Source organism: Lissotriton vulgaris, chromosome 5 (genome assembly GCF_964263255.1).
Source record: "Lissotriton vulgaris chromosome 5, aLisVul1.2, whole genome shotgun sequence".
Taxonomy (NCBI): Eukaryota; Metazoa; Chordata; class Amphibia; order Caudata; family Salamandridae; genus Lissotriton; species Lissotriton vulgaris.
In genome coordinates this window covers 570,028,290-570,042,806 of record NC_141693.1, presented here as the reverse complement: position 1 = coordinate 570,042,806, position 14,517 = coordinate 570,028,290, and the positions used below count along the sequence as shown (strand labels likewise).

Here is a 14,517-nt window from a genome sequence, read left to right as displayed (position 1 = left end):
GCGGTCCTTTGTGCTCACTCCCTACCTCAACCCATCCACCAGGAGTGAAAGGCGATACAACGTGGCTCACAGATCCACACGAAACGTAGTTGAGCGCACATTTGGACTCCTAAAGAGCAGGTTTCGCTGCCTCCACAAGAGTGGAGGTGCACGGCAGTACACCCCAATCATCTGCTGCAAAATAATAGCGACCTGTGCAATGTTGCATAATCTCGCCACCAAGCAAGGCACTGAGGTGGAGCTCACATATCATGAGGACATTGATGACGACCCAGAGGTGGCAGAGCCCCAAGCTACAGTGGCAGCAGCAGCTACAGATGGGAGACTGAGACGGGCAGAGGTTACACAACAATATTTCTGAGTGAGTAAAGAGACACAGGCATGAATGTAACTTTGTGGAAGTAGTTTAATATTCACTACGCCACAGCATTGTTAGCTCACATTGGGCTCACTAATACAAACACTCCATGAGTGTGATGTCACGGTTAACACCACCGTGACTACAGCCTTGGGTGGAGTGCAAAGTCATTGTTTGTGGGCACGGGCCACAGGGCGGGGCTGCTGTGGCTGTGAATCAATGTCCTCACGCTGGCCTGTCACACTTCCCCCACGCCTGCCACTCCTCCGTAACTCATGCACAGGAGTGCTTGCACCACTCCTGCTGGTGGACCCCTCGCTTTCGGCAGCACAAGTGTCGCCTCCAGTGCCAGTCTGATGCGCGAGCACCAGCTCCATTGCAGAGGTCATCCTGGCCATGCCTTCACTTAAATTGTTGCAGCACTGCACTATGGCAGTTGCAAACATGTTCAGGGCCTTGGTTTGCTGGCGCACATCCACACGGGCCTTGCGTCTCACCAAATGGTCCCTGTCCAATTTGTCACACAGGACAGTCATGCACTGTGTTATATCTGATATTCCTGACGCCATGGATTGCATGCTCTCTGCCATTTCCCCTATGCCCTTGCCTACTGCTTCCAGTTTATTATTTGTTGTGCGTGCGTGCCTCTGAACCCCCATCATTGCTTTTGCCTGCAGGCGCTGCACCTTCACCATGGTGGCCTCCAGTCCGCAGAAGACACCTTGGACTTGCCGCACATCCTCTACCTCCCGTGGCCGTCGCCCTCGGACACTGGCCCGCGTGACTCTGGGACTGGGCTGCTGCTCGGTGTTGCCTCTGTCCTGTGTGTCACCCTCCACCTCCTCCTCCTCCGATGATGTTTGCAGTATTCTGCGAGGGGGCACATCATGGCTCCTGACTCTTCCCAGCACTGGGGATGGTGATGTGGGGGTGGGTGATAGTTCTGCCGCTCCTGTGTCCTGACTACCGAATAGGAGAGGGGATTGTGGATTTTCTGCAGTTGCCTCCTCAGGTATCGGGGCTGCCTTCTCTTGGTCCTGCCCTCCGTGAGATGTGCTAGGTCCGGCTCCTTCCCTCCTCTTCTCTCTGACCTCAGCTGTGCTGCGCTTTGACTCTCCTGTGGACAGACATGGACATTGTGTCAGTAATGTTGTTCACCTGTGTCATGAGATAAAATACACTTCTATAGCACTTTAGCCTGTCTCTCATTTGCCTATGCTACTTGTCTGTTGCTCCCCTTGCTGCAATGCACGCTGACTGCTCTGAGGTACCTACACATGACTACATTTCACAGGATGCATTGCAGGACATTAGTTAAACCTGTTGTGGAGTCTGATTTGTCCTGTGAGGGGAATAGGTAAAAGGGTAAATGATAATGTTCTTGCATCTTACCTGGTTTCTTTGCTCCTCTTGCTGAGCTGTCTGCGTCTCCAATTCCGTGAATACATTCCTTCTCAAGGGTGGATGCGACCATCTCCTCGATGTCGGTGAGTCTGGGGGCTCTGTTTCTTCCTCCGCCTGTAGCATCACTTTCCTTGCGGTGGGCAGCAAGCTTTTTTTTGGTGATTATGCGGATGTCATACCACCGTTTTTTTAGGTCTTCTAGGTCACGGTGGGTGACACCAATGGCATTTACTTTGCCTTGTATGTCCAACCAGGTGCTGCGTTTGATTGATTCAGCAACATGCAGAGTTTGCTTTCCAAAAATTTTGCCATAATGTCTGACAACCTCCGAAATCAGCACCTGCAGTTCCTCCTGGCTGAACTTCTGCTTCCTTTTGCGCTCTGCAGCATCTCTCTGTGCCTCCTGGCTCTCTATCTTGCTGTGTATTTTGTCTCAGGTAAGGCTGCTCCACACTCTGTCCTCCTGCTCTCCTGACTGTTTGTTTCTGCACCTGCATGGGCGTGGCCTGTCCCAGGTACTGGGGTGTGGTGGTTGGATCTGATTGGTTAGTTCCCCTGTGGCTTGGAATTTGGGTGTGGTTGAAGTACCTGATTGGTTCACAGGCACACATGTTTGTCAGTTTCAAATTCTTCGGCGGATAGTTCCGACACGGTAAATACCGGGTCGGTTTTTACCTACTCGGTATTTTCCGGGTCGGGAGTTGCCATTCATTCCTATGGGCCGTGGCACCGGTGGATCGGTTTGGGTTTTTCCGTCTCGGATTTTACCGTGTAGGTATATTCCGAGACGGTAAATACCGTTTCCGATTACCGACAGGTTCCGAGTCGGTATTTGTTACCGGCATTCTTACCTACATCTCATTTTCCTACTCGGTAATACTGAGTCGGTATGACTCGGTATTTAAGAGGTCGGTAAATATAATTTACCTACATCTGGCCCTCTATTCCCTAAAGCCTGGCTCACTGCATGAGTGCATGCTTACTGACTGAATGATTACAGTAATATAAGGAAAGACACTGGGTGAATTCTTAATTGGTTGACTTTTACTTTAGTGAATGAATTACTACATGGTACTGAAAGTGTCACTATAGGATTGCAACAGCAGTCACACTGTGTTTGCTGAAGCATATGGATAGTGACTGGGGAATTATAGGCCTGAAGCACAAATGTGAAAGTGGTTACACCACTACATACATAATGCATAGCACTTTGAAGCACTCCATGCTCTTAAACCAGGCTCACTGCATGAGAACATGTATTAAAACTTGGAGTAATGGAATTAAATAAATTAATACTCTGATATAAATTAGAATACTCAAAGTGTAATAGAGAGTATCTCTGGCACAGGATGCAGGGAAAATAGGGGTTTAGGGTAATGACTAATAATTAAAAAAAAATTAAAAAAGGGAAATTACTAGAATAATAAGTCGAAGAAAAAAAAGGGGGAATGAATGTTAATACTTGTATTAAAATAAAAGTAACCTATAGAAATGCTTTAATAAGAAAAACAAGTTTAAATAAAGCATTTTAGAAATTATATGAAAGTTAAAAATTATGGAAAGAGGCACATTTACATAAACACATGACGTAATAAAACTGTGGAAATGAGAACACCTGTCAACAGAAAAACGTGAGTTAAAAGTGGGAGGAGCAATAAATTGATCCCATAGACTGTTAAGTAACCGAAAAATATATAAACTACACCAGTGGGATGATTAGTTTTATTTCAGAGAATCAATACGGGCGAAGAAACTACGAGCAAGGTAATGATTCGGGGCTGCGGAAGCATCTTGAGAATATCTTTAATTTCCTCAGAGGGAACATATTGTTAATGTATATTTAAAAATACATAAAACATTATATGCCCTCCAGAGGAGTTGGATGAATTTCAACGCTGGAAAGAAAGAATATCGGACAGATTTAAATTATGTAAATGGGTATGTGTTTGATATTTTTAAAAAAAGAAATCAAAAATATTTAAAGGAATATAAAATGTACTATGTTTAAGGTGCAATGGAATATAATAAGTTGACTAAAGAACCATTACAAGTAATATAGGTTAATTAAGGAATTACTATGTGCAAGGTAATGATGAGGAACAATGGTATCATCTTGAGAATATCTTTCATTTCCACAGAAGGATCATATTGTTAATGTAGATTTTAATTTACATTCAATTTGATGATCCTTCAAGTGGAGTTGGATGACTTTCAACAGAGGATGTTTTTTTTAGTATGCAAGTATTTCTTAATGATTGAAAAATGTACTATAAATACACTATTGACGCAAAAAGGAAATACTTTGCAATTAAGGAAAATAGTCTTTAGCTTCTACAGTGAAAAAGGAATAAAAGTATTTATATTGAGTAGTGCTTTTACCAATTTTCACTCGTGAAGAACAGGAGGATTATCTTCACAAGCACTTATTTTCAAAAAAAATAATATAATTGTATCTTCAAATGTTAATGTTAATGCTTTCAATTTTTAAAAATGATTGTAAAATGCAATAATGACATGAAATGTACATAAAAAAGAAAGATGAAGTAGTGAGGGAGTGTTTGTCATAGCACTTTTATTCTACTTTATCTGAAAGTAGAAAAAACCCTAAAATTAAAATAAAGATGATGGGGCAACACTTATATAACTTAAACTTAAGGAATGAGTGATTATGATAAAATAAAAAAATGTGGTCAAACGCGTGATACCAATGAATCGAAAAAAAGATTTTGCATTTCACCCATGAGATGAATATAAAAGACTCAATAAAAATATTTTGAAAACTTGTGCATTTTTCTTTCAAGGATTCTTTGAGGAATTATACATTTAATGAAAGGACTAAGTACTGCACTCCAAAGAAAAAAAGTCAGCACAATTATGATACAATAGAAAATAGAATAATATTTTTAAATACCTTTACAGTCAACAAACTCGCAAGCAGAGTACACAGTTTAAATTAAAAACACATTAGCATAACTAGTTTTTGAAACGCATTGTAAAATAAAATGCGTCACAAAATGAGCTACGTACATGGCGAGGGTATCGTAATGTCACATAAAAAAAAACAGCCAGTCAATATTAGGATCAGGAAGGCAGAGTTAACCACACAATAGCCAATCAAATGTTTTTGAAAATCTGCACAAGGAAAGGGATTGGTTGGTAATACGTCTTCTTACAATGCTTCACAATCAACGAAAAAGGTGTAGAAAGTTTCTGATTTTAACATACGAGCAAATCAGATGACCTTGCAAGTACACGCAGCGGGAGGCAATTGTTGCTTACGATAAATAATAACAATAAAAAAAGGGTTGTTTAAAAGAACACTTTGGAATAACACACACGTGTTTGATTAAATAAAGTTTATGAGGTGAAGTATAATCAACAATCTTAAAAAAATTAACGGGAAAATTATCAGTCACAACGTTAACATTATCGCTGCATTAGTGATCCATCTCATGACTTACGTTTCACCACTGTCTGCTGCTCCTTACTTCACTTGCAAAGTTAAAAAGAACATGTGCGACATTTGCATAACAAGTGTAGTGCGCTATCAAATTATTGAGGATGACTGGCTTTCGCAAGACCCCGAAAGGCTTCTTGCAGAGTAAGTACGCACTTATCTGCCAAACCCCATTTAATGATTAACTAGGCCCTCAAGGCTAAACACATCGGAAATCATCTCTCGACACTTTCTGTTCATCCAGGTTGACCCTGAAAGTGCGTGTCTCCTTCTCCTTTAACTCCTTTCTTTTTCATGGTAATTGTTACTCATACACTATCCAGCAAATACCCCACAGATGCAAACCCCTGGATTTGCAATAGTAATTGTTACTCATACACTTTCCAGCACATACCGTACAGATGCATGCCCCTGGATTTAGAATAGTAATTGTTACCCCTACACTAACCTGCACTTACCCTACAGATGCACCCCCATGGAGTTAGAATACTAATTGTTACCCCTACACTAACCTGCACTTACCCTACAGATGCACCCTGCTCTCACTTTCAAAATGCAAACCAGATTTACAACACCCTTGCACCACTTTCCAATAGAAGCCCATGTTCACACCAGAACATGGGTTTCTTTTGGAATTCACAAGGCCATATTATCAAGCACTTTAAAACGGCTATAATTTTTATCGCCCTGCTTGATAATATGCCCCTTGGTTTGGATTTCGAAAGACAGAGCAGTGAAATCTTTCCTCACTTTCAAAATCAAAACCAGATTGCTTTTCCACATGCAAGTTAGAATCTCCCCATGTGGAAAAGCAATGCCGTTTTGTGAAGGACGCAGAGGGCCGGCGAGCCGTGGCGGCATTGTGGCTCCCCCCACGGTCCCCAACATTTTTTTATACGACCCGGGGGATAGGGTCCCCGGGTTATTGGAAATTACTGATAGGGGCTATTTTTTTACTGTAAAATTAGAAGTTGCGCACCCAGCGCAGTGCTCAGTGCGGCCCCCTAGTGTGCACGTGCTGGATGCACAACTCATAATCTGTAGGGTGCACGACTCCAGCGCCTTTGGTGTACAACTTCGATGCGTTTGGGAGCCGGCATTGCTTTTCCACATTGGGAGCTACTAACATGCAGCTCCCCATGTGAAAAAGCAACCTGATTTACATTTTCAAAGAGAGAACAGATTTACTTGCTATGGGAGGGCGGGATGGACACCCCGGGACACTGCAGGAGCCGGCCCTCCCACAATACATAAAGCCCCAGAGAGTGGTGGTCCCCGGGGCTTTGGAGACCTTGCAGCCCCCCCAACCATTCAATTTTTTGTAGCCCCGCGGGGTGACGGGCCCTCGAGTGCTCCAGGAGGGGGGCCATGCAGTCCCCCTCCCACAATACATAAAGCCAGGGGGGGTGGTGGTCCCCTCAGCTTTGGGGACCTTGGACCCCTCCCCCACCATTTTTTTTAGCTCCTGGGGGTGATAATCCCCAGGGCTGGGGGGCCCCTCTGGGCCCCCCTAAAATGTAATAATTTGCCCACTGTATTTAGCCCCCCGTGGGCTAATTATAAAAAAAGCTCTGTTTTATTTTATTTTTTTACCCCAGAGTTCGCACACCCTACACACACCTGCCGGGTCCTTTTTAAAAATAAAATACAATTTTGTGGGCCCTGGGGGTCCTTCTGGGACCCCCTAAGCAGGTCTAGAGGGTAAAAGTATTTCTACCCTGCCCACTTTATACGTTTTGCACACTTGTTTGACTGACTTCTTCAGCCTCGCTTCTCCCGAGGCACAAAATGGCTGTCAACAGTTCCTGGTTTTGAATGTTGACAACCACTTGACAGCCACCTAGCATTCAGCGCGTGATCAGAAGGGGGCACTTATGGTGCGCTCATGGTGCGCTCAGGGTGCGCGGATCCACCGCGCCCATAGATATATAAATGCTTTTAACTGTAATTTTCTCAGCAACTACTGAACAGATTGACACAATTTAAGCAGAAGGCACAAGTCTGAACTGAGGACTACATCTTTGCCAAGTTTGGCGTAATTCCATTCAGCAGTTCGGGCTGCAGCTGTGGCTAAAGATCCTATGGAAAATTGCATCGGGAATACGTGTTTTGGGACCCCCCTTTTTTCTCAGCCACCACTTAACGAATCATCCCGAAACTTTCAGGATAGGAGCAGACCAGAGCTGGTCAAAAGTTTGGAAAATTTCACAAAGATTCATCAATTAACGCCAAACTTATTGGGAATAGAGTGTTGCGGATTTCCTATGGATAATAGGTCCTAACTACAACTACCTACTGGCGACCGCCAGTAGGTAATATATATATACTATAATTATAACGGCCGAATTTCTCTGGTTTTGTACAAGTGAAATGTCCAACTAACTATAACATCCCTGAAACCTATGTTTTTTTCAGTGAATTTCTCAGGGTTTTTAAATGCAAATTTCTAACTATAACGTCCCTGAAACCTATGGTTATTTCAGTGAATATATATATATATATATATATATATATATATATATATATATATATATATATATATATATATATATATATATATATATATATATATATCCAACAGAGTTTTGCCCAAAGCAATGAGAGCGCACACAATTTCAGAAGTAACCATCCGGTTTATTTAAATGAGAAAACGAGCAGCAGCATTCATCTTTGCATTTCATTTCCGTCCGACGCGTTTCAAGGCTCCTGCCTCTTAATCATGGACTCTCATTGCTTTGGGCAAAACTCTGTTGGATTTAATTACATGGCAGCCCTGCCGTGGAGAGCTGCGCCATCTCCAAACTCACGAGTGAGAGGCTGCAAGTTGGAACTGTGCCATACTTGAATGACAGCATTTCAGAGGAATGTAAAATACAAACGGGCTCAGCAAACATGACCCATTGGAGGGGAACAACATTTTCCAAAAAATGAACTTTTAAAAGGTCATGCACCAGGCAGCACCTACTGGAAGGTAATGAATTACTCTGATGGGGACTACAAATCCTAGCATGCTTGGAGGGAGTGACGTAAACAGCAAGGCTCACTGGGAGTGTAAAAGGAGGCATGCCTAAAATCAAATAATCAGAGTCAGCTGCCAAGTCCATGAAAAGGTCCATGATTAAGAGGCAGGAGCCTTGAAACGCGTCGGACGGAAATGAAATGCAAAGATGAATGCTGCTGCTCGTTTTCTCATTTAAATAAACCGGATGGTTACTTCTGAAATCGTGTGCGCTCTCATTGCTTTGGGCAAAACTCTGTTGGATTTAATTACACGGCAGCCCTGCCGTGGAGAGCTGCGCCATCTCCAAACTCACGAGTGAGAGGCTGCAAGTTGGAACTGTGCCATACTTGAATGACAGCATTTCAGAGGAATGTAAAATACAAACGGGCTCAGCAAACATGACTCATTGGAGGGGAACAACATTTTCCAAAAAATGAACGTTTAAAAGGTCATGCACCAGGCAGCACCTACTGGAAGGTAATGAATTACTCTGATGGGGACTACAAATCCTAGCATGCTTGGAGGGAGTGACGTAAACAGCAAGGCTCACTGGGAGTGTAAAAGGAGGCATGCCTAAAATCAAATAATCAGAGTCAGCTGCCAAGTCCATGAAAAGGTCCATGATTAAGAGGCAGGAGCCTTGAAACGCGTCGGACGGAAATGAAATGCAAAGATGAATGCTGCTGCTCGTTTTCTCATTTAAATAAACCGGATGGTTACTTCTGAAATCGTGTGCGCTCTCATTGCTTTGGGCAAAACTCTGTTGGATTTAATTACACGGCAGCCCTGCCGTGGAGAGCTGCGCCATCTCCAAACTCACGAGTGAGAGGCTGCAAGTTGGAACTGTGCCATACTTGAATGACAGCATTTCAGAGGAATGTAAAATACAAACGGGCTCAGCAAACATGACCCATTGGAGGGGAACAACATTTTCCAAAAAATGAACTTTTAAAAGGTCATGCACCAGGCAGCACCTACTGGAAGGTAATGAATTACTCTGATGGGGACTACAAATCCTAGCATGCTTGGGGGGAGTGACGTAAACAGCAAGGCTCACTGGGAGTGTAAAAGGAGGCATGCCTAAAATCAAACAATCAGAGTCAGCTGCCAAGTCCATGAAAAGGTCCATGATTAAGAGGCAGGAGCCTTGAAACGCGTCGGACGGAAATGAAATGCAAAGATGAATGCTGCTGCTCGTTTTCTCATTTAAATAAACCGGATGGTTACTTCTGAAATCGTGTGCGCTCTCATTGCTTTGGGCAAAACTCTGTTGGATTTAATTACACGGCAGCCCTGCCGTGGAGAGCTGCGCCATCTCCAAACTCACGAGTGAGAGGCTGCAAGTTGGAACTGTGCCATACTTGAATGACAGCATTTCAGAGGAATGTAAAATACAAACGGGCTCAGCAAACATGACCCATTGGAGGGGAACAACATTTTCCAAAAAATGAACTTTTAAAAGGTCATGCACCAGGCAGCACCTACTGGAAGGTAATGAATTACTCTGATGGGGACTACAAATCCTAGCATGCTTGGAGGGAGTGACGTAAACAGCAAGGCTCACTGGGAGTGTAAAAGGAGGCATGCCTAAAATCAAATAATCAGAGTCAGCTGCCAAGTCCATGAAAAGGTCCATGATTAAGAGGCAGGAGCCTTGAAACGCGTCGGACGGAAATGAAATGCAAAGATGAATGCTGCTGCTCGTTTTCTCATTTAAATAAACCGGATGGTTACTTCTGAAATCGTGTGCGCTCTCATTGCTTTGGGCAAAACTCTGTTGGATTTAATTACACGGCAGCCCTGCCGTGGAGAGCTGCGCCATCTCCAAACTCACGAGTGAGAGGCTGCAAGTTGGAACTGTGCCATACTTGAATGACAGCATTTCAGAGGAATGTAAAATACAAACGGGCTCAGCAAACATGACCCATTGGAGGGGAACAACATTTTCCAAAAAATGAACTTTTAAAAGGTCATGCACCAGGCAGCACCTACTGGAAGGTAATGAATTACTCTGATGGGGACTACAAATCCTAGCATGCTTGGAGGGAGTGACGTAAACAGCAAGGCTCACTGGGAGTGTAAAAGAAGGCATGCCTAAAATCAAACAATCAGAGTCAGCTGCCAAGTCCATGAAAAGGTCCATGATTAAGAGGCAGGAGCCTTGAAACGCGTCGGACGGAAATGAAATGCAAAGATGAATGCTGCTGCTCGTTTTCTCATTTAAATAAACCGGATGGTTACTTCTGAAATCGTGTGCGCTCTCATTGCTTTGGGCAAAACTCTGTTGGATATATATATATATATATATATATATATATATATATATATATATATATATATATATATATATATATATATATATATATATATATATATATATATATATATATATATATAATATATATATTCTTTCATACCATGCTTCACGATAAAAGACTGCGCTGACTCCGTGAATCTTAGTCCAAACTTTTAATCTTGATCAGTTTCTGCTTAGACGCGTTTCGGCGTTCCCGCCTTGTTCACTACATCTGCTGTTGTGTTAAGGGCATACATATATACACAGAAACATGGGTGTGTCACTTACTTAGTGTTTACAGGTTAGAACCAGATGTTGCCATGGTTACATTTTGGCATTTGGTTCATAGACATAAACAAGTGCATGACTTGCACTTTAGACCTGTAACGTTAGTCTTTTCACACTTTTTTTGTAGTTACAGAGCATGTTTAGAAAACATTTTACATTTACTAATTATTTCACCAAATAAACCTGTTCGTGTATGTATGACCTTCTCGCCATGCAGCATGTCAAAATTGTCACAGCCGCATTAAAGTCATATTTAAACAGTTATAATATAAACAGTGAAAAAAAGGTGTTTACACAATGTGCTACATAGTCTCATCAGTCCCTGCCATTGAAGTTCCGATTTGCAGGTCCTACTATAGTTGGCCATATGGTTTGCCTGTATGCTACTTCCCCGCTCGGGAATGTTCGGGGAAGCCGTTGTCATGTGCAGAGAGATCTTGACAGTTTCCTCAAGGGGGTTGCGAGCGTGGGACATAAATTACATCGTGTCATATACCCTTAGGAGAGTGGATGTAAAGTGCGGCGCTACAGTTAATAACAGGATACGAGACACGCATAGTACAGTCTCTCTCGTTTTCTGGGACATCATTCACATGTTAGTGTGCACGATCTCTCCTGTGTGTGCGTTATTTCGTTAAACGCGACTGTAGTTGCGGGTGCTCTAATCTAGTGTTGGCCCCAAGAGAATATCTCGGCCAGGCACGGTTTAAAGCCCCTGAGTGAATGGCATATTTTTGATATCTGCCCAGGCATAGTTTAGAGCGCGTGACACACAGCAGTGTTTCAATCGCTCAGGCTTGGTAACTAAGGTGACTCAGTAGTCTAAGAATCCCGTTGTATTAGTGGGATTTTGGCCGAAGGTTGTAGGGAGGACCCTTGAAAACAACCTTGTGCATGTATCTCTACTCCAAGTGGAGTATGTGGTTCAGGGAACTGGGTGTAGTCTTGTGTATTGTGCTGGTGAATGTGGTTAATATTAATTTAGTGGTGATGTGCTCCTCTGACGTGTTGTCATGTACTTTGTGTGCTCCTTGTGCCCCATGTGTAAAACCCGTGAGTTGTCTAGTACGTGAACTGCAGATGTTAACGAATGGTACTAGGGGAGAGGAGACAGATAGATGGTCTTAGAGGTGAACACTTAAGGCTTCGTCCGCATTCAGGCCGAATGGGATCTTGGAATTCAAAAGTATGATGTACCTTGACTCCAAGCGGCGTAAAGCCAAAGGGCGGTTACCTCCTCTTATGTTTTTCGGAATGCTGTCAATGACAAAGTATTAGATATTGTCTGCATTCCCTTTGTGTGCCTCATGAATGTGCCTAGCTACTGGGTACGCTGGGTCATTATTAGCAATTGCTCGCAAGTGCTGTAAAATACGCACATTGGCTGGATGGATTGTGGATCCTACATATCTCGTACCAAATGTACAGACCAAAACATATACCGCAAAGTCTGTTTTGCATGAGAACGAGTCCCTCAGCATGTATGGCTTGTTTCTAAACGGAACATGAACCTTGGTAGTGTTCACGCCGTGTGTACACGCCTTACATTTGTTGTACTTTTTGAAACCTTTTTGGGAATCTAGCCAATTTTTTGGTCTTTTTGAGTGCTGGTGCGTTGCAGACAATTTCATTTCTCATTGACTTTGCCTTTCTAAATGTCATCAAAGGATTTTTTCCCACTGTCTCACCTATGCTTGCATCACAGCGGACTAGAGGCTAATGTCTACTCAGGATTTTTCGGAGATTATTGTGGTATCTGTTATACCCAGTTATTAACCTCGGGGGATTTTTCACTTTGCGGTCAGGTTCCTTGTCCACAGTTTTTGGGGAAATTAGATCTTTCCTGTTCTTAGAACTACACTTGGCTTCTGCCCTCTGGCATGTGCTCTCTGTGTATCCCCTCTTTCTGAGTCTCTTGAACAGATCTTGTTTGGCACTAGTTAGTCCTTCAGTTGTGCTACAGTTTCGTGTCATTCTGAGTCACTCAGCATAGGGAATTGACTGTTTCAACGGTATTGGGTGGAAACTGTGTGCGTGTAGTAGGGCATTCCCTGCAGTAGGTTTTCTGTATGTGCGTGTCTGTATCTTATTGTTTTGTACATAGAGTTCTAGATCTAGGAATTGGATAGTTTCGGCACTGGTGTTACATGTAAATTTCAAATTAAGCATATTATCATTCAAGTCCAATGCAAATCTTTCTGCATCCTTGGCACTGCCCTGCCATAGAATAAAAATGTCATCGATGTATCTTTTATACATCACTACATTGTTTTGCATGGTCTCTGAGTGTTGGGCTTTCAGTACCCGCTCCTCCCACCAGCCCATATGCATATTCGCATAGCTGGGGGAGAAGCAAGTTCCCATGGCCGATCCCTGAAGCTGTTTGTAGTGCAGTCTGTCAAAGATAAACGTGTTATTTGTCAGGCACCACTCAGCCATTTCTAACAGCATCTTCGTGTGATTATACAGTTCAATAGGTCTTCTTCCCAGGTAGTATTCCATGGCTTTAAGACCATCTCTGTGCCTGATGCTGGTGTACAGCGATTGTACATCTAATGTCATGAAGTGGTAGTCATGTTGCCATTCTACATCGAAAATCTTTGACAAAAAATCACCTGTGTCTTTTATGTAGGCAGGGAGTTTTTTGACTTCAGGCTGTAAAAAAGAGTCAATGAAGATGCTTGTTTTTTCGAATAGGCTGCCAATGGCTGAAATTATTGGCCTCCCCGGTGGTGTTTTTTCATTTTTATGGACCTTTTGTATAAGATACAATTGGGGTGTAACTGGATAGTCATTTTTTAGATAGTTGAATTCATCCTTAATAATGAGGCCCATTCCTTTCCATCTGTACAACTCATTATAGTATTTTTCTTGTATGCCCACATTGTGAGTTGGGCTTATCCTCATGTAGCACTCTCTGTCTTGGAGTTGAGTGAGGGCTTCTTTGTGGTACATGTCAAGAGGCCACAGGACAACGTTTCCTCCCTTGTCTGACCACCTGACCACGATGTCGGATCTTGATTTTATCCTTGTCATTAGATTGTTGTATTTTCTTCTGTGATCCTCGTTTTCCTTCCAATATTCTTTAGTGCTTTGAATAGACAGTTCTTTTAAATCTTTGATAACATTGTTTGCAAATAAATCTAGATTGTCTTTGGGCATTGTCGGCATAAACACTGATTTGGGTTTGAAATTTGTTTTAACTGTTGCGTAGATGTTGAGGTCCGGCGCGATGGCTGCTCCACTTGGTGTTACCCCATCGCCTTCCGTTTGTTGCTCCAAGTCAATCAAGTTTTGCAGAGCCTCCATGTTAGCCACTGACAGATTCTGGCTAGGGTCCCCAACTTGGATTGTTGTTGTTGGGCGTTTTTTTGCATTACAAAATACTTTTGCAGTTTTAATTTTTGGACATACTGAAATAAATCAATGCGGGTCTGGGCATATTCAAAGTTTGTGTTACTACAGTATGTCAGTCCCAGGGATAAAATTTCAAGTTCTTGTGCATTCAACTCCATGTTTGTTAAGTTAATGACTGTGTTGTCTATTTCGTTTTGTACTTCCATTATCGGCGTCTGTAGCGCCTGTTTTGTGGCTTGTTCTGTTGTTGATTTTGGCCTCGTTTTTCTCCACCGTCTGTTTTTTCTCCTCCGGCTTTTGGTTGCTGTCTTTGGTTTTTGTTGTGGGTTTGCCTCTGCCTGCCCCCCCCATCTTGC

At 42.9% G+C, this 14,517-nt stretch overlaps 1 protein-coding gene across 1 annotated transcript; it reads right to left on the bottom strand.

Moving 5' to 3' along the window:
• Positions 1–444: 444 nt before the first annotated feature.
• Positions 445–14,113, bottom strand: LOC147711281 (uncharacterized). The gene is made up of 3 exons (XM_086919439.1): positions 13,251–14,113; positions 1,751–2,181; positions 445–1,475 (listed from the first exon to the last, which is right to left on the bottom strand). Exons 1-3 carry the CDS (start codon positions 14,111–14,113, stop codon positions 526–528), a joined length of 2,244 nt encoding a protein of 747 aa, XP_086775565.1. The 3' UTR covers positions 445–525.
• Between the last annotated feature and the right edge of the window lie 404 nt (positions 14,114–14,517).

Coding starts and splice junctions, on each gene's coding strand:
- LOC147711281 (XM_086919439.1), bottom strand. CDS start 14,113: ATGGAGGCTCTGCAAAACTTGATTGACTTGGAGCAACAAACGGAAGGC. Junction 2,182..13,250: donor TATAATCACACGAAGATGCT/GTTAGAAATGGC, acceptor CAAAATACACAG/CAAGATAGAGAGCCAGGAGG. Junction 1,476..1,750: donor AAGAGGAGCAAAGAAACCAG/GTAAGATGCAAG, acceptor GTCTGTCCACAG/GAGAGTCAAAGCGCAGCACA.